This window comes from Martes martes (assembly GCF_963455335.1).
Source record: "Martes martes genome assembly, chromosome: 10".
Classification (NCBI taxonomy): Eukaryota; Metazoa; Chordata; class Mammalia; order Carnivora; family Mustelidae; genus Martes; species Martes martes.
Genome location: NC_137898.1, coordinates 107365161 through 107383050, shown reverse-complemented (window position 1 = coordinate 107383050; position 17890 = coordinate 107365161). Strand labels below are relative to the sequence as shown.

Here is a 17890-nt window from a genome sequence, read left to right as displayed (position 1 = left end):
GGTTTGTTTTTTGTTTTTTGTTTTTTAAAGATTTTATTTATTTATTTATTTATTTGACAGACAGAGAGAGATCACAAGTAGGCAGAGAGGCAGGCAGAGAGAGAGGAGGAAGCAGGCTCCCTGCTGAACAGAGAGCCCGATGCGGGACTTGATCCCAGGATGCGGGACTCGATCCCAGGACCCTGGGATCATGACCTGAGCCAAAGGCAGAGGCTTTAACCCACTGAGCCACCCAGGCGCCTCCCTCCCCCCACCCCCGCCCCGGTGTTTGTACCTCTGGTTCTTCAGTCTGGAATGCTTCCTCCTCAAATTGTAACATCTCTTACTTTATTCAGGTCTCTGCCCACATAGACTCTCAGGGAGGCCATGATGCTGCTTTTCTTCGTTTCTCCTTGCAGCACCTACCACTGCCTGAAATTATATTAAACATGTACTTGTTCACTTGGTCCTCTGTCATCCCTAGAGACAGAAGGTCTGCAATGGAAGGGACTCTGTCCATGTTGTTCATGGCTGTTTCACTGGTGCCCACAATAATGCCAGGCATGCGGTGGGTGCTCAGCGAGGATTTGTTGAATGAGTAAGCATACACACGGTTATTTCCCAGGCCCCTGCGTATAGCTTTGAAAATTTGAAGACCCTCTAAAAGGCTCTTCCCTTCTTATTCCGCATCCAAATGATCAACGCCAAGGCTTAATGCACTTGCATATTTATATGTAATCTTAGCGTTTCCATCAAATATTCCCTTTCTTGGTATCTGGCTGTTAGGAAACTTTGATAGTGTTCCTCCCTATAGCTTTCGTATGTTTTCTCTCTTCTAACAGCAGGAGAAAAACTGAAGGGGGTACAGCTGGCTCCCAGTAACCAACAGGAGATGAAGAATAATGTGGAGAAAGTGCTCCAGTTTGTGGCCTCCAAAAAGATTCGCATGCACCAGACTTCGGCTAAAGGTCAGCGGCCCATCACATCTTTGGGGGATGAGTACACTCAGCTTTACCCAGTGATTATGAGGTTCAGAAGAACCATCCATTGTATAGCCAAGGCTTCTGAATAGACTGGAATAGCATTAGGCCCATGGCATCATATCATTTATCCGTAAAGAGTTACCCTCTTGGGACAGGGTGATTATCAAAATCTGAGTGCTTTGAAAACCTGGATGGAGATAGACATTCTCTATTCGTTTTAATTGAATAAAGGTCTGCTTGAGTGTGTGTGTGAAGAAAATACAGTAGAAATGACAAGATTGGGATATTAACTTTACAGTGTCTCCTTAAGTAATCAAAAATGAAGACAGATTATGTTTTTCAAGTTCCTTGGGTTTTATGCTCAAGAATTATTTCAAATCATAATAGCTATAGATTTTCCCATCCAGTTTTCCAGAAGAAAAATAGTTTATAGCTTTTTATTTTTTGGATATTGCAGAATATTTCAGGCAAGATGAAAAGGGGTCCTGAGACCTCTGTACATAGCCTCTCTTGTAGCTGCAGAGCCCAAAGAGGACACTTCTCAGTCCGTATTGAGCCCAGCTGCAAGGAAGCAATCGTTTAGGTGGTCAGAGAGCCCAGGCTCCCTGGCCCTCCCACTGTTTCTCTAGAATTGCTTGCTGGTCTGGTTCTGTTTCAGCTTCAGTTTCTGGGTCTGGTTGCCTGTGGCTCTGATGAGAATGAGGGCCGTAGGAAGCCTTCCTTCCCTGTTGGATTATTGGTATTTTCTGTGTTGGGATCATTCAGGTGGGGCAGACACTTAACCACTGAGAGCGCCCTGTAGGAGGTATCAATCAATCATTTTCCAAGCTTTGCATGTTTGCAGTGCTATGAAACTAAAAAAATAGGAGTTTTACCCATTCCCTTACTTTAACTTTCACCAGATCTATCACATTGGTTTTTTTGCTTGCGTTTTTTTTTCTAGGGCAAAATTTAGAGTGCCGTAATATCTCTGTTCTGGTCCCCCTGAGGGGTGGGCTTGGGGATCTGGCCCATTAAAGTTAGCTATTTTGAGGGAATACTGCCATTGAGGACATCATTGTCGTTTACCTGGAGAGGTGCAGCAGATTCCTAATTAGTCTCGTTGCCTCGAGTTTTGTCTCCCTCCCCTCCGCTCTCCACACTGCAGCCAAAATGATGTTTCTGAGAATTCTGAGAATACATAAGCTCATGCTACTGCTCTGCACGTGCGGGTCCTTAGGGGAAAATTCAGAGTCCATCCTGGGGCTTGCCATGCCCTTTTTGACCCGACCTCTGATTTCTCCCCCTGCAGCCTCACCCTTCACCTGCACCCCTGCACTGTGAGCCCCTCACCCCGCTGTGCTGTTTTCAGTTTCCTCTGCCACAGTGCTGCGCTGCGCTGCAGAAATATAACACGAGTCTCCTACACGAAACTGAAAAGATCCCAATAGCTACATTTAAAATAAAAAGGAAATGGGAGTAATGCATTTTAAGAAAACATTTTATTTAACCCAGTATATCCAAAATATTATCAGTGCAACATGTAATCAATGTAACAGCTATCAAGGAGATAGTGTGCCTTCTATTTTTTGTGCTAAGTCTAATGAGATATGTTTCAGTCTGACTTTTGTTGTGTGAGGTACTACCCTTAGAGCACATTTCAACTCAGAATCTACCCTCTAAGCGCTCGGTAGCCTCATGTGGCCAGTGGCCGCCATCTTGGACAGCATAGCTCTCGTGGGTTGTGCTCTCTCTCACCTCTAGACCTTTACACTTGCTGTTCCCTCTTCTTGGAATACACTTCTCCTTCTCCTCCTTCACCTGACGAACCACTATTTGTCAATCAAGTCTCAGTTTAAAATTCACTTCCTCCAGGAGTCCTTCCCTGAGACCTCTAGGCTGGACAAGATGCCTTTACTTTGTGCTCCCAGAGTATCCTGTTCTTCTACCATAACACATGATCATACTTCATTATGATTGCTTTTAAACGTTCTGTCTTCCTGTTGAACATGGCTCTGTGAGGACAAAGAGACCTGTGTCACTAGCAAATATGTATTAAATGAATGAACCCTCTGCCTCCCTCTTAGGACCTCTGGGTCTGTTCTGTCCCTCAGATATTGTGGAAGGAAACCTGAAGTCTATCATGAGGCTGGTCCTTGCCTTGGCAGCTCATTTCAAACCTGGCTCCAACAGGACGGTGAGCCAAGGAAGGGACCCCAGAGCCCCTCTGCAGAGTCACCAGCCACACTGTGCCACTGCTGTGGCCCAGGGAGCAGCGGCTGCTCTGGCTGACGTGTGTCATGACATGTCACGGTCAGGACGGGATGTCTTTCGATACAGACAGAGGTAAGGGTCAAAGTCTGGGGACGGGATCTTGTTCCTCTCTGATATTTGTGGCAAATGATATCGTCCGATAGATGGACGTGTCACCTAAACAGCCCCACATTGCAGAAAAGAGCATGGAGTGTGGGGTCAGAGAGGACGCTCCAAGACAGAAAAGCCCTATCAAAAGAGATGTTTACTTTGCAGTTAGAAGAAAGTAAAAGAATCATATTTGTAATTTTTTGTCCTGATGCCCAGGATGTTAAATATATACCTTTGGCACAGCGTGTTTTCTTCATGGGGAGATATGTGGGAGCAGTGTTCCAAGTCATCTGGGGGAGTGTCTCTCTAGAATGTATACTCAAGCCAGCTTGTCCTGAAGACTCATGGCAGGAAACATTTTGGGGGTTGTATGTCTGCTGGGAGAGGGCAGGACCCTGGGTGTTGCAGAGCCTGGTGCAAATAGCTGTGTTTAGGTCTGCTTCCCTCCTGGGTGTCCGGGGTCTTTAAGGCAGGGGCTTGGCCTCCCTCCTTTCTTCCCTTAGCGCTCTGAGAGTGGCCATCTCTCAGTTCGCGCTGAGTTGACCTGAAGGACTGACACCCTCTTCTTTGCTGGTGCCCTCCGGCTTTAGGAACAGCAGCATGGACGAGGAGATCGAGAATCCGTACTGGAGCGTGCGGGCCCTGGTGCAGCAGTACGAAGGGCAGCAGAGGTCCCCGTCTGAGTCCAGCTGCTCCAGGTAACCGTGCTCCTTAGCACGACCGTCCTGGGGGCGGGGGGCGGGGGGCACGTCTCAGAGTTTTCAGCTTCAAGTAGCAATACGACAGGCAGTAATGCTCCTCGCTCTTTTCTCTTTCCCTCAGTTTATGTTTGACTTTAAAGGGGTTGTCTTCACTGCTTTGCAGTTTTGTGCTGGCTGGAAGGTAGGGAGGGTGGTGAGTGGGGAAGTTTCCCACACAGGGAAGCCTTGTGCGGAGCTGAGCGTCGGTGCTCAGCTCTGTCCACAGGGGGGCATGACTGGCAGCCGGGACGGCCCAGCCCCTGGTTTGGTCTCAGCGGCCAGCGTTTCTGACAGCTGGTTCCATGGTACTGCCTCTGTGCCTGAACTGACCGCTAAGTGTGGCCTGAGAAGGTTCTAGCAAGCGTATAACAGGAGAAAAAAACTGAGCAGAGTTGTCTGAGAACATTAGGATGTTTTCAGCTTTCATTTATGGGGCCAGGAATTATGGCGGATTAATATGCATTGGTGTGGGCTAAGATGTTTGTGACTCTAGCAGAACGGCCATCTGTAGCGCTTAGAGCCAAGTGCAAAGACCGAAACAGGACACACTGCTCTAATAAAGCCTGATCGATGCCAAGTGTAGTGGCAGAAAAAGACGACTTTCCTGGCTCATGTAAATCATGCTCCTAAAAATACATCCCAGATCATGTCAGCTTATTTACTAACTTCATTTCATTGCTGAATCATCTTTAATTTATGCTCTTATGACCTTTTCTCTCCTACCCCAGCCCAGTGTAGTCTGTTCTAGTTAAGCCTAATTGTTCTTGGTCTTATATGTATTTTAAGTGCATTTATTTTCTTTCTTACTGTTTCTTTTCCACATAAAATTTCATCTTAGATTGATAGACCATTTAACTTGTTGCAGTCACATGGAATTCTTCCTAGCATTTTAACATGCTGATAATTTTATCAGTATATTAATACTTACTCAACTTTAATGTTTACATTTAGCAAATTGCTTTTTTATTTATAAAATTCATATAACATTAAATTAGCCACTAATCATTTTATTTTTTTTTAAGATTTTATTTATTTATTTGATGGACAGAGATCACAAGTCGGCAGAGAGGCAGGCAGAGAGAGAGGGAAGCAGGCTTCCTGCTGAGCAGAGAGCCCAATGCGGGGCTTGATCCCCGAATTGGCTCTGGGATCATGACCTGAGCCAAAGGCAGAGGCTTTAACCCACTGAGCCACCCAGGCGCCCCGCCACTAATCATTTTAAAGTGTACCATTCAGTGGCATTTAGTATCTTTATAATGTGTGATCATCATCTCTGTCCAGTTCAAAGACATTTTCATCACCCCAGAAGGAAACCCTGTATCCATTGAGCAGTAGGTGTGCTAGTAATGAGAATCTGAACCATGTCTTCCTTGCTTGCTGCTTAGGCTATCACTGGGTACAGAGTCAAAGGACATTTCATTTATAATGAGATCTGTTGCTTCCTGCATGGCTATAGACCTTTCACTTGTTTGTGCTTGCCAGAGTTAGAGTGAGAGAGAGCCAGACAGAGAGAGAGACAGAAAGAGAGAGGGAGAGAGAGCGAGTGCCAGAGGAGAGAAGTCTGGATGTCTTCCTGAGAACACCTGCTTCCTTCCTTTCTGGCAGGAGAACTCAGACTGGGGTAGGGGCCGTGACACAGTGTGAATTAGGGACCCCCCGGAAATTGGGCTGCAGTGGGCAGTGACCGTTTTTCTGGGAGAGGGGTCAGGTAATAAGTCTCATTTCCCGGTCTGTCCCTCCTTCCTGCTTTTTTGTCATTTTCTTCTAAGCCGACGTCTCAGTTACATCTTTGGGGTGGTGGGTCAGTTGCGTTTTCCTCAGTGAGCTGCGGGGACCCAGGAGGCTCTGGAACATTCTGCCCGCCCACCCTCTTCCTCAGGGTAGGTCACCTCATGGCTCAGTGACCCATGAAGGCCGGGAGACCTCGCGATGTGACTGTGAATGGGGAGCGGCTCAGAGATGGGAAAGCCGCCCCCCCCCCCATCCTCGAGAGACAGCCGGCGGAGCCCTGGCCGCCTGTTGCTCCGTAGACCTCGGGCCGGCTTCTTACTGTGTCCACGCAAAATGATCCTTAGTTGGGAAACGAGAACACATGCAACGCCTGGGGGAAGGTGGGAGGAGAACGGCGTTCGGAGGGTTTCCGGGCGCGACCCTGAGTCTCCACCCGGCCAGGCCACCCCCCTCCGGCGAGGAGCCGGGTGACACCGGCCCCGACCTCCGCGGTCGCGAAGGGAGGGATCGGTGCGGAAAGGGCGTTCCCAGCCCCGGGGTGCCCACCCCTCCCCGGGGCTCGGCGTCCGCGGCCCCGCCCCTGCCCGAGCGCAGGGCTCCCGCTCGGCCTCCCAGCCCGCCCCGCCCGTGCCGGGTCCGAGCCCCGCGCTGCCCGCGGCGCTGACAGCCTGGAAGCGGGGGCGGCGAGGGGAGGGGCGGGAGGCGCGGGAGGGGCGGGAGGCGGCTTGGAGCCGGGGGCGCCCGCACGCTCGCCGCCGGGACCCGACCGCGCAGCGGGAGCCGCGGGCAGCGCTGCCCCGCGCGGGCCATGGGGTGAGATGCCCGCGCCCGGGGGCACGCCCGGAGCCGCGCGGCCGCGGACGCCGCGATGCCGCCGCCAGGGACCCGCAGCCTACGAGGGGAGGCGGCTTCCGCCCAGGCCGGGCTGCTGCAGCGTCTGAGCGGCCGGGACCGCGCGCCTCAGTCCCGGGAGCATCCCCGACCCCGGGGCCGAGACGCCCGCTTCTCTGCCCTTCCGACGCTCTCCCGCGGTCGGGGCCAGCGGCTCTGGTAGCCGGCCTGCCCGTGGAGTGCTTCTGCGGGCCCCAGCGCGGGGAGACATGCCCGAATTCGGGAGCGCCGTGACTCCCGGCCTCCCGCTTCACCCGGGGAAACAGGCTCGCTGAAGCCGCAGCCAGGAGGGGGACCATGGGAGGGACGCAAGTGAAATGGTGAGCAGAAGCCACTTTGGCTTTGGAGGGGTGGGGGTAAGGGGGGGCATGGGCGGGCGCAGGGCCAGGACTGGAGGATGCTCTTGGCCAGAGACCGACCGGGGTGGGTGGGGGCGCTGTACTGCGAAGGACAGGCTGCTGGTCTGGGATTATCAGTACAAAATACACTGGGTTTAGGAAACTGGGGCCAGCATAGGGGCGGGAGGAGCGGCGCTTCACCTTGTCCTGTCTGTGCTGTGGGAGGCCACTACAGGAGTAAACAGGACGCTTTCTTATCACCCATTACCCATTTTCTAAAAATTGATTTTACTCTGATTTGGACTCTGCTGCGGGATCGTTTGTCTGACGCTAAGGCTGGAGAGATGCCAGACCTGTAGGAATTAAGAAATCGATCAGTCGAATCTTATTTGTAATCAGTTCCCTGATTTGAGGGGATTATGATGGCAGTTGGGGCATTACTTATTTACAAAATCGGGGTTCTGAGCTCATCGGGAAGAGCCCAAGCCACCTAACTAATTAGCATTAAAACACTTTTCTGTGACCTGAAGCAGTTGACTGAATGCTCCGTCCTCCTCTCGGAGGTTCTTCTTGGGGATGTAGCGAGATTGCTGCTCTGACGTGAGCCTCAGGGTTTTTCTTCCACGGGTCCTTCTCTTTTGACTTGGCCACCTAGTGTCATGGTCTTACCTCTCTGTGGCCTCACTCGCTGGCAGCCTCAAATTCAAGAAAGAAATGTTGTTTTCCTTTGACTGCTCTGCCACTCCCCCAGTGGGGTTGGGTATGCAGACATCCGCCTCCTTCTGCCCTTATATGGGAGACAACTCACTTAAGAGGGGGGAGGTGGAGCTGAGCATGCGTCTCTGCTTTCGGGCGAGCAGTTTTCCAGCATCCTGGGTTCACACTCCTCTTCCCACCCCCACCCCCCTGCGTCTCACACATACCCACTGTGGTCCAGCCAAATGCAGGCAGTGGAACGTGTCAACCATAGCACCTTGTCAGCTAAGGAAGTGTCATTTTATCATTTCTCAAAGAAGAGCAGCTAATACAGGCCTCTTTCTGCAAGTGGGTCCCCATTTCTGTAGGAAGGCGAATGCAGAGGCCTGAATGCTCATCAATCTATTCTCATGAGGGCAGAATGCCCTTACACTAATGCTCTCCCAGCAGTTAGTTCCTGTTGGCCTGGAAATCAGATGGCCTAAGTGGTGAAAGATGGACCGGCAATTATCTTTTCTAAATACCACTTGTCGCCACCTTTCTACCCCTTGTCTGCTCAGGTTATGGATCTATAGATAGGGTTAAGTGACTTCCCTTAATTTGAAGCAAAAAACTGTAAATTGTTTTCTAAGGTTCTAATAAGGATGAGAATGTATTAGTGGCTGAGGTCATTCCCACCAAATCCCTTAAACTTGGGACAACGAAGAGGAAGAGACACTAGTCCTCAAACTGCTTTCGAGGTTTTTGAAATCTCCGACTACAACCCCTTGTGCTCAGCTCTTGTTTTCCCTGGTTTCTAGGAAGACAAAACGTTAACTCCTGATCGAGGCTGTGAGGATTAGCCTGGGAGACTTCAGGGCCACATTAAGTGGGTCAGTGAGTCTTAGACACTTTCACTGTTGTCTGGGTGATGGATTTGGAAAGAATTCCTGAGAGGGGGCCGGGCTTGGAGACCCCACAGCCCCTGAGATTGTTTCAGAGCTGATGTTCTCAAGGTGCGGCGTGAAGAAGAAAGGCCCTTCAGATTCCTTTTCCCTGTCGGGTGGAAATGTCAGCCTCACGTTCCCATCTTGTCTTGTGGAGTTGCTGTTGTTTTGCAGCTTTGAAATTCATCTTCCCTGAAAATCTCAGCGGTTCCCTCCAAGGCTAATAGTTGTAGCAGAACTTAAGAATTGTTGAGATTTCTGATGATAATTTGCAAAGAGTATAGCCGGGATCTGAATAACTCTTCGATGGTCCAATCAAGTAAACCTTTCCCTTTCCCTATCAGGTCTTTCCCCCCTTTCCTTCTGATTCCCCTTTTCCTTGTCCCTTCCTGGCCTTGTTGATGTGTCACTGCCTTTTTGCCCAGCCTGGCAACTGTCCACAGTCGCAGCAGTTTCTCACCGCGAATCACCCTCAGCATTGTCCCCTCTTTTGAGATCAGCCTAGAGCGGATCTGCCCTGTTACTCTGCTGGAGATGCTTGTTGCTGTGAGTAGATTTTCCTTCCAGCTCCCAAAGCTACTAAGACACACTATATCAGTCTTTGAATCTGGGCCCAGGAATGGTGGTAGAGCAGGTGGTGGTGGTAAGTTTTAAAAAAAAAAAAAGAGCAAACAAAATAAAACTTGACGTTCTTTAAGATGCTAGATTACCCATCCTGGTAAATCTGTGCTTGTGAATTAGGCTTTGAGGCAGCCTTGCTGTGGAAAAGACTTCCTAAGCCTGGGTCATTCACTTATTCAACATTCATTTCATTCATTCAGTAAGTTCATCCTGCGCTCATTCAACAAACATTTGTTCCTACTGTGGACTGGGGACTATGTTAGACAGTAGGAGTAAGATAATAAGAACATGTCTCTGGGGGCGCCTGGATGGCTCAGTGGGTTAAAGCCTCGGCTTTTGGCTCAGGTCATGATCTCAGGGTCCTGGGATCAAGGCCCGCATCGGGCTCTCTGCTCAGCAGGGAGCCTGCTTCCCTTGCTCTCTCTGCCTGCCTCTCTGCCTACTTGTGATCTCTTTCTATCAAATAAATAAAGTCTTAAAAAAAATCTTAAAAAAAAAAAAAAGAACATGTCTCTGGGATAAATTATGACAGTTGGCTTCTAAACAACTCCTCAGGGGCACCTGGTTGACCGTCGGTTAAGCATCTAACTCTTGGTTTTGGTTCAGATCGTGATCTCAGGGTCATGAGATCGAACCCTGTGTCAAGGTCCACACCAAGTACAGGGTTTGCTTCAGACTTTCTCTCCCTCCCCACTGCACTCTCTCTCCCAAATAAATAAATCTTTAAAAAAAAATTGTTCATAATAATTGTTTCTCTTCCTTTTCCTTCTGTCACAGCCTGACTTCACCCAGTCCTATCCACAGTGCAAAGAGCGAATCCATTATAACTCAGTCGGAGGAGAAGGCAGATTTTGTGATGATTCCCGCTGAAGGAATAGAGAACAGAACAGGTACTATCTGTCAGCGTGCCTGGGTTGGCTCGAGGAACAGCCCTTGTCTTGAAGTGTTTGGGGGTCTTGATTATCTACCTGTAAACTCCCTGGCCTTCTCCCTCTCTGTAGTCTGTGCGCGCTGGGTCAGGTCTAGGGGCTCTGATGACTTTGAGCCAATGAACGTGGTTATCCTCTTGCAGAACATCACTTTGGATGTCGTAACTGTCAAAAATCTTACAACAATGTAGATCGGCCATTCCTCTTCCGGCTGCCTGTGAATCAGGATATGACTTTGGGGCAATCCAAAGCCTTATTCAAGTAAACAGTTTTTATTATCCCTCTGTTACAGAAATAATTTCAGTAAGTCCTTGACTTACGTTTGAACCAGGAATATACAGTATGAGCTGAGGCGTCTATGAGAGTATAAAGACCGGGACTACATTAGGCGCTGGTGTGACGGCCACAGAAGGGACCACAAAGGGTCCCCTTTGTTTAGACTTCTCTGTTTCAGTGGCTCTCCTTTTTCTCACGTAAACATAGAGGGAAGCATATAAGAAGCAAAGCATGTGATTTCAATAGAGTTTTATTCATCTGTAAGGGTTGTAATGAAACTGAAGCCCTCAGAAGAAAAACCAGACTTAAATTCTTGCCTCTAGCCCTGGAATTAGCACCGAAGAGTCAGTCCTGTTACTGATCCAGACACCCTTGGGGCCTTGGGGAGGGAGAGCATTTACTGAGTGAGAGCTCTGGGTCAGGCACCGCGGAGCCCTGCTCATGGCTCAGCTCATTCAATCTTCACAGCAACCCAGAGGAATTATCCTTATTACACTCACGCTTATGAATGAAGACTCTTACTCAGAGAGTTTATACCCTTCTGAATTCTGGAATGCATTTTTAATAGCCAAGCACACAATTAGATGGGATAAAATAGACAGACAGGGAAATAAGAGCAAAGAGACCATAAACGTAGGAAAATAACACGAAACCAGGGAGCGAGATTGAATACTTTGTGCACGTGTGCTCTCATTAGTTTGGTTCCTGTGTGACTCACACAGCGTCCTATGTGAAAGGGGCTTCGGGCAAAGGAATATGAACTTGGAGGCTCCCCTCTGACACTCCACAGCAACCAACGAGAATTTGGTTTTCACTGCGACTGGCAGCTCCTGTCTTTGTACCTGGCAGAATCCAGCTCGGGGACGCCCGTTCCAGAGAATTAGGAGTAGGGTCTATGTGTCCCATACCAAGACTCCCCAGGAGGGAATCTTATTACTTCTTAAAGGTTCTGTGGGGGATATGTTTCCCCAGCCGTGGGAGCCCAGCCAGTTCCTTATGTCTCGCAGCCCCACCTGGTGGAGAGTCCCGTTTGCGTCGTGCCGACAGGCTCGGAAGGCAGGTGACCTGAACCCGTGAACACGGGGGACTGTGAACGCTTTCTGCTGGAAACTCTTCTTCAACATGAACTGTACTCCCTCCTTTCATTTTGCAGAGGAGACAGACTCTCCGTTCTCCCGAGACTGGCGCCCGGGCAGCCCCGGAACTTACCTGGAGACCTCATGGGAGGAACAGCTGTTGGAACAACAAGAACATTTGGAAAAAGAAATGGAGGAAGCAAAGAAAATGATATCAGGATTACAGGTAGCTCTTTGCCGTGTGGTTTATCCTCAGTCACCGATTGATGCTTATTTTTAAGTCACGAGGATCAGCTGAAAATCATTTTTCAGTTTCGTATGACGTCAGAGTTGAATGGGGAGTTTAGACAGAGTAGTAGTCAAAGAGCAGAAAATTCTTTCTGTGTGGGTGCTCCCAAATGGACCTTGCAGACTCTCGCTGACTGCACAGCTGTTGGGATTTCTGCAAGCCTGGGCGTCATTACGGACCCCTACCCAACCCTTCTTCGGGCTCTTTGCTTATAGGCGGGTCTCACCTGTCCACAGCTACGGAACTGCAGTCATGGGCCTTCGCCAGAGACTGGCAGTGGGAACAGTCTAGAATTTGTCCCTAGAAATTCTCTCGCAGGAAGAGCACAAGGGCCAGTAATGCGGCAGGTCTCCATTTGAGTCTAGCTGAGGGATTTATCTCCCTCCTAATGCGTTTGCAAGAGGTTGCCAAGCCATAATGATCAGGTAACAGAGGTTTTCCTCGAGCAACAAAGCCCTTCAGTCTTTTCTATACCTTCGTACCAGCTCGGCAATTCTCCCCCAGGCCGTCTGACCCACTTGACTTAGTTCCTACCCTGAGTGACCCTCCCCCCCAAATCCTCTCTGTCTTTGTGCATCTGTCCCTGTTTTTGGGGGGAGCCCTTGTCATGTGCTGATGACCCTGAAATTGCCTAGGAATATTCCTTTCTGTTCGTGCTGGGAACGGCCCTGCTTCTGAATTGTCAGATATTTATGGATACGTAAACAAAGCCCACATTATGTGAGTGGCTCTGGCAGCCGGTAGGTGGTGGAGGGCGTGCTCCCAGCCAGCCAGCAGCAGGGTGGGGACACAAAGGGTGCCGAAAGAAAGAAGGAGATTGGTGCTGGGGAGAAACAGTTTGCATAATGTATGCCGCTGGAGCTGAGAAGGGTTGGAGGAATGTTTACTGCCTAAACATTCCCAAGGAGAGTTGTTGATTTTTCCCCATTGGCTTTGTTATTTTTTAAATGTCTGCCTTTGAGATCTCTTATCTGCCACTCCACCAAGGACTGGTTTAATTAATGTGTGCTAACTTTGGGATTACACCCAACCGGCTCTTTCCCAGGATGGTTTGCAGTATATGAACACAGATATCCATCAGTTTGGCTTTCGGTTTAGTTGGCATTTTTCAGTCTGGGAGAAATCCGATGGCAGATTAGACAGAAAAAGAAGAGATTTGACAGACAGAACGTCAGCACCCTAATATTCCCTGCAAACAGAGTTGCTTTAATTCACAGCCACATGATCACAATGAGAATTCAGTTCCATTATAGAATACAATGGGGCTCACAGCATCCACTGGGCTCCTTAACTCTTTCGGTGATGAGGGAGTTGCGTGCTAAGCCACGGCCAGGATTGATGACTTATTAGTGACCTCAGTTAGAGCCCACTGAACACTTTGCCACCAAAAGAGTTAATGTGTCTATGATGTTGCTCTCCCTTAGCTCCCTGTGGTGTCATACTTGTCTTATACCTCTTGCTATGCTCCAGGGAATAGCCAAATTCATTTGATTTACTAATATTTTATAATCAGTTAGTGCTTGATAGACCAACCAGTGGCTGATTTTAAACAGTTTTTGTAGACCAGCATTTGTGATGTAATTAGTGTTACATTACTGAAACAGGATTTAACCTCTGTAACTCTTTTTTTTTTTTTAAGATTTGATTTATTTGTTTCATAGACAGAGATCACAAGTAGGCAGAGAGAGAGGAAGAAGCAGGCTCCCCGCTGAGCAGAGCGCCCGATGCGGGGGGGTGGGGTGGGGTGGGGGCTCTATCCCAGGACCCTGGGATCATGACCTGAGACGAAGGCAGAGGCTTTAACCCACTGAGTCACCCATAACCTCTGTAACTTTTGATTGAATTGGGACAGAATTGAAATATAAAAAGGGGACACACTCTTAAATCTTCCACTGAGCTGATAGGTCTCGTAATCCTACCTGCATGAGCAGTTCAGGTTTTGCGAGTGCTAAAGAATACAGTTTTGGGGGTCTTCTTGAGGAATAAGGTTACAGATTATGAGTACAGCTGATCTTTGGACAACTTGGGGGGGAGGTGACTAGGGGCACCAACCCCCTGCACAGTTGAAAATCTGTGTATGACTTTTGACTCCCCCAGAACTTAACTACTAACAGCCTACTGTTGACCATAAGGTTTGCTGAAAACATAAACAGTGGATTAACCCCTGTTTTGACTGTTACTGGTATTACATACCGTGCTCTCTCTCTTTTTTTTTTTTTTTTAAAGATTTTATTTATTTATTTGACAGACAGAGATCACAAGTAGGCAGAGAGGCGGTGGTGGGGGTGGGGGGAAGCAGGCTCCCAGCTAAGCAGAGAGCCCAATGCGGGGCTTGATCCCAGGACGCTGGAATCATGACCTGAGCTGAAGGCAGAGGCTTTAACCCACTGAGCCACCCAGGCGCCCCACATACTGTGCTCTTAAAGTAAACTAGAGAATAGCAAATGTTAAAATCATAAGGAGGAGAAAATATGCTTTCAGAACTGTAATGTATTTTGTAAAAAAAAAAAAATAATAAATAAATAAATGTTATCAGTGGACCTGTGCAGTGCAAACCCGTGTTGTTCAGCTGTACGATATTAGAGCGGGGCTTTGGGATGGTCAGTGCCTGCGAAGGGCCCTAGGGTCTGTGCTTCCTTAGCTTCAGGGTAAGTGTGCCTCCCCCACGCCCCACACACTCCATGAAAGCAAAGCCTGGTGTGGGGAGCGGAAATGAGGAGGACATCTCTCTGTCAATAGGTTTTCCTTCTTGTTCTATACAGGTTGCTCTAGGGAGTAAAAATTCAGAGTTATTAAAACAAACAGAAATCCAACAAACCCAAATCAGTGCTCTAAAATTTTTTTTTAAGATTTTTTTTTTTCTCAGTAATCTCTACAGCTGTCCTGGGGCTCAAACACACAACCCTGAGATCCAGAATCAGACGCTCTACAGACTTAGCCAGCCAGGCGCCCCTAAATGTGTTTTAAATAATTCATTGTAGTAAACTTTTCTAAGGAAAGGCAATTCTTACTGCTTTTAGTTCACTTTCCAGGTAGTAGAATTCAGTTTGAGCAGCTGGGGCCACGGAGCCTTGGAGTGAAGGATTCAGGCACATCCAGGAAGGTGAAAGGGTCCTAAGTGTGGGCCCGATAAAAGGAACTCCCGAGACCCAAGAAGAAACATTGGAGGTGTCAAAGGACCAGAAATTACCAAGGAGATTTCCATGGGAAGCTCCGTTGTGATTTCAGTTTAGGATAAGCTTAGCAAGCTCAACTCTGGACTCCATCATCGGATGCGAGTCAGGTTTCTTTCTGCTTCTGTGATTATTCAGGCCTTACTGCTCAATGGATCCTTACCCGAAGACGAACAGGAGAGGCCCCTGGCCCTCCTTGAACCAGGAGTCAATCCTGAGGAACAACTGGTGAGTTCCTTCGTCTGTGACTGGACCCCAGATAAACCGGTTTATGTGTTTGATTTGCTTTTAGCTTTTGACTCTGTTGTCCTCACCTTCTTGAAATGCTCTCTTCCCTGCCCCCACCTCTCCTGTTTTCCTCATGTATTTTTGACTCTTTCTTCCGTTCTCCCTCCCTCTCCTCATCAACACGTTTACTGAGCGCCAGCTATGCCTGGCACAGCTTCCTGGTACTGGAGATACGGTGAGGACAAAGCAGACCTACGACCCCACCCTCACAGAGCTCACATTCAAGTTCCCTTGGAAGCTCCTCCGAGTTCCCCTGGGGGCCCTACTGTCGGAGCCGTTCACCTGGGCGGTGTTATCTGCCTCCCTGGCGGCACGCACCTCCCACCCTGCTTCTCATACTGGTTTCTAGCTCGGCTCTCTCTGTGGAGCTGTAGAGCGGCAGGTGCGGCATGTAACCACCGCCCATCATCTCCACTTCCGTGTCCCATAAGCATCTCACTTCCTTGAGTCCTAAATTAAACGGCTTTTCTCTCTCCACCACCAAAACTACTTGTCCCTTTGCACTCTGTTTCTGATCGCTACCCATCCCCCCAGATACACCCCCAAAACTGAACATCATCCTTGCATCCTTCTGGCCCTTCCCTCTGTGTCCGGTAGGTCACCCAGCTCTGTCCATTCCCCTTTAAAATATTTCCATCCACTTCTCTCCTTTCTCAAAGCCGCGACCTTAATTCAGTCCTCCATCCAGTACACTGGCAGCCTTCCGGCTGGTTTTCCTGATTCCTCTCCTGTCCTCGCCTAGTTCATTTTCTATAAAACAGCAACAATATAATTTACCTCCAAGGCAAGAGTCATTTTATCATCCCTTTGCTTTTCCTCTAACCCCCCTGTACCCAGTACATAGGCACTTGTCTGAATTTCATCCACAGTCCTTTCCTTGCCCCCTGCCCCGCTTGTGCTTCCCCCAGAGGGGAGGGGCTGCTTCCTGTTCTCCGTATTCACGTAGGAACGTAGGAGGCTAACATTGGAAAAGGTACCCAGTAAATATTTGCTGAATGAATGACCTTTGAATTTCACGGCATAGCTACATAGCCATCTCTTTGTGCCTTATATTTAGATTATAATCCAGAGTCGTCTGGATCAGAGTATGGAGGAGAATCAGGACCTAAAGGTATGTCAGAACATGTGCCTTTTTTCCTTTGAAAAAAATTATGGGAATATCACACACCAGTGTCAGACCAGTGATAGGTATGGGGGACGGGATGCAGACTTAGGACTTTGGCTGTGTCTGTTTTATATCTTTTTTTTTTTTTTTAAAGATTTTATTTATTTGACAGAGAGAGATCACAAGTAGGCAGAGAGGCAGGCAGAGAGAGAGGAGGAAGCAGGCTCCCCGCCGAGCAGAGAGCCCAATGCGGGGCTCGATCCCAGGACCCTGGGATCATGACCTGAGCCGAAGGCAGAGGCCTTAACCCACTGAGCCACCCAGGCGCCCCTGTTTTATATCTTTAATTGAAAGAGAGAGACATGTCCTGAATGTGGCAAAAACGTAATGTCTTTTGAGTCTTGGTGGTAATAGGTACCTATGTCATTGGTTCCACCTTTCTTTATGTTTTAAATGTTTCATAATTTTTCTTTTTTAATTAAAAATGGGTCTAATATCAGTATGGTCATTTTCTTTTTATCTGAGGTCATTTTCATTTATCTGAGAGAGAGGGAATGTGCACATGTGTGAATGAGAGCACGAGGTGGTGGGTGGGTCAGAGGGAGAGGGAAAAGCAGACTCTCCACTGAGCAGGGAGCCTGACTAGGGGCTGGAGCCCAGGACCCTGAAATCATGACCTGAGCCAAAGGCAGACGCTTAACTGACGAGCCACCCAGGTGCCCCCAGTATGGTCTTTTAAAGATAATTTTTAAATAATTTATACTACATTAATTCCAGGTGTATAACATCGATTTGATATATGTATATATTATGAAATGATCAGCATTGTAAATGTAGTTAACATCCACCACCACACAGAGTTACACATTTTTTTCTTTTAATGAGAACTTTTAACATTTATTATCTTATCAACTTTCAAATACATGATACAGTAGTATTAATCATAGTCTAGTATGGTCCTTTATAAAGACTTCTTCCCAGAATGCTTCTAGTTCAGTGGGTTTTAACTTTTTTGGAGTCATAGGTATATGACTAAAGCCATTAGCACTTTCCAGGATATGCATGAGTATGTGCTCACACGCTCACTGACTTGAATTTTTAATAGAATTACTTTCGAGTCCATCTGTGGAGCCCATGTGAGGAATTTCCCATTTTAGATATGTTCATTCCAAACTCTTAATGTGATGCAATAGGAAAGAAGAGAGCAGGGTCTAGAGTATGGGTGTTCCTCTCCTAAAATCTTCCCTAGTGACAATTATATACGTGTCTTTAATCTATTGTAAGGGATGGATAATTAGTATTTCATTATTGGGCTAAATGTGTCTTTGTTTGGCTTATAAAGAATAATGCCCACTTGGAGAATCCGAAGGACTCTAGCCCTTTGTTGAACACATGACACTGAGGGTAGGCATGTGAAGATATGATTGTGTGTTTCAGTAAGGGAGACCTAGATTATCATGATTAGGTTTTCCTGTCAGTTAAGAGGGCTAACTGTAGGAATGAGAG

The 17890-nt window shown here is 48.1% G+C and overlaps 1 protein-coding gene across 2 annotated transcripts in view; it reads left to right on the top strand.

Moving 5' to 3' along the window:
* The window catches only part of DIXDC1 (DIX domain containing 1), a 59866-nt gene that overhangs the window by 26274 nt on the left and 15702 nt on the right, over positions 1–17890 (top strand). The window contains exons 3-9 of one of the 2 annotated variants that reach the window (XM_080815953.1): positions 822–947; positions 3056–3287; positions 3896–4003; positions 10026–10138; positions 11607–11755; positions 15130–15219; positions 16337–16390. In XM_080815953.1, the coding sequence (XP_080672079.1) occupies positions 822–947; positions 3056–3287; positions 3896–4003; positions 10026–10138; positions 11607–11755; positions 15130–15219; positions 16337–16390 (872 nt within the window). Of the gene's footprint in view, positions 1–821; positions 948–3055; positions 3288–3895; positions 4004–6539; positions 6988–10025; positions 10139–11606; positions 11756–15129; positions 15220–16336; positions 16391–17890 lie in introns of those variants that run through there. The other variant, XM_080815954.1, reaches the window with a different exon arrangement.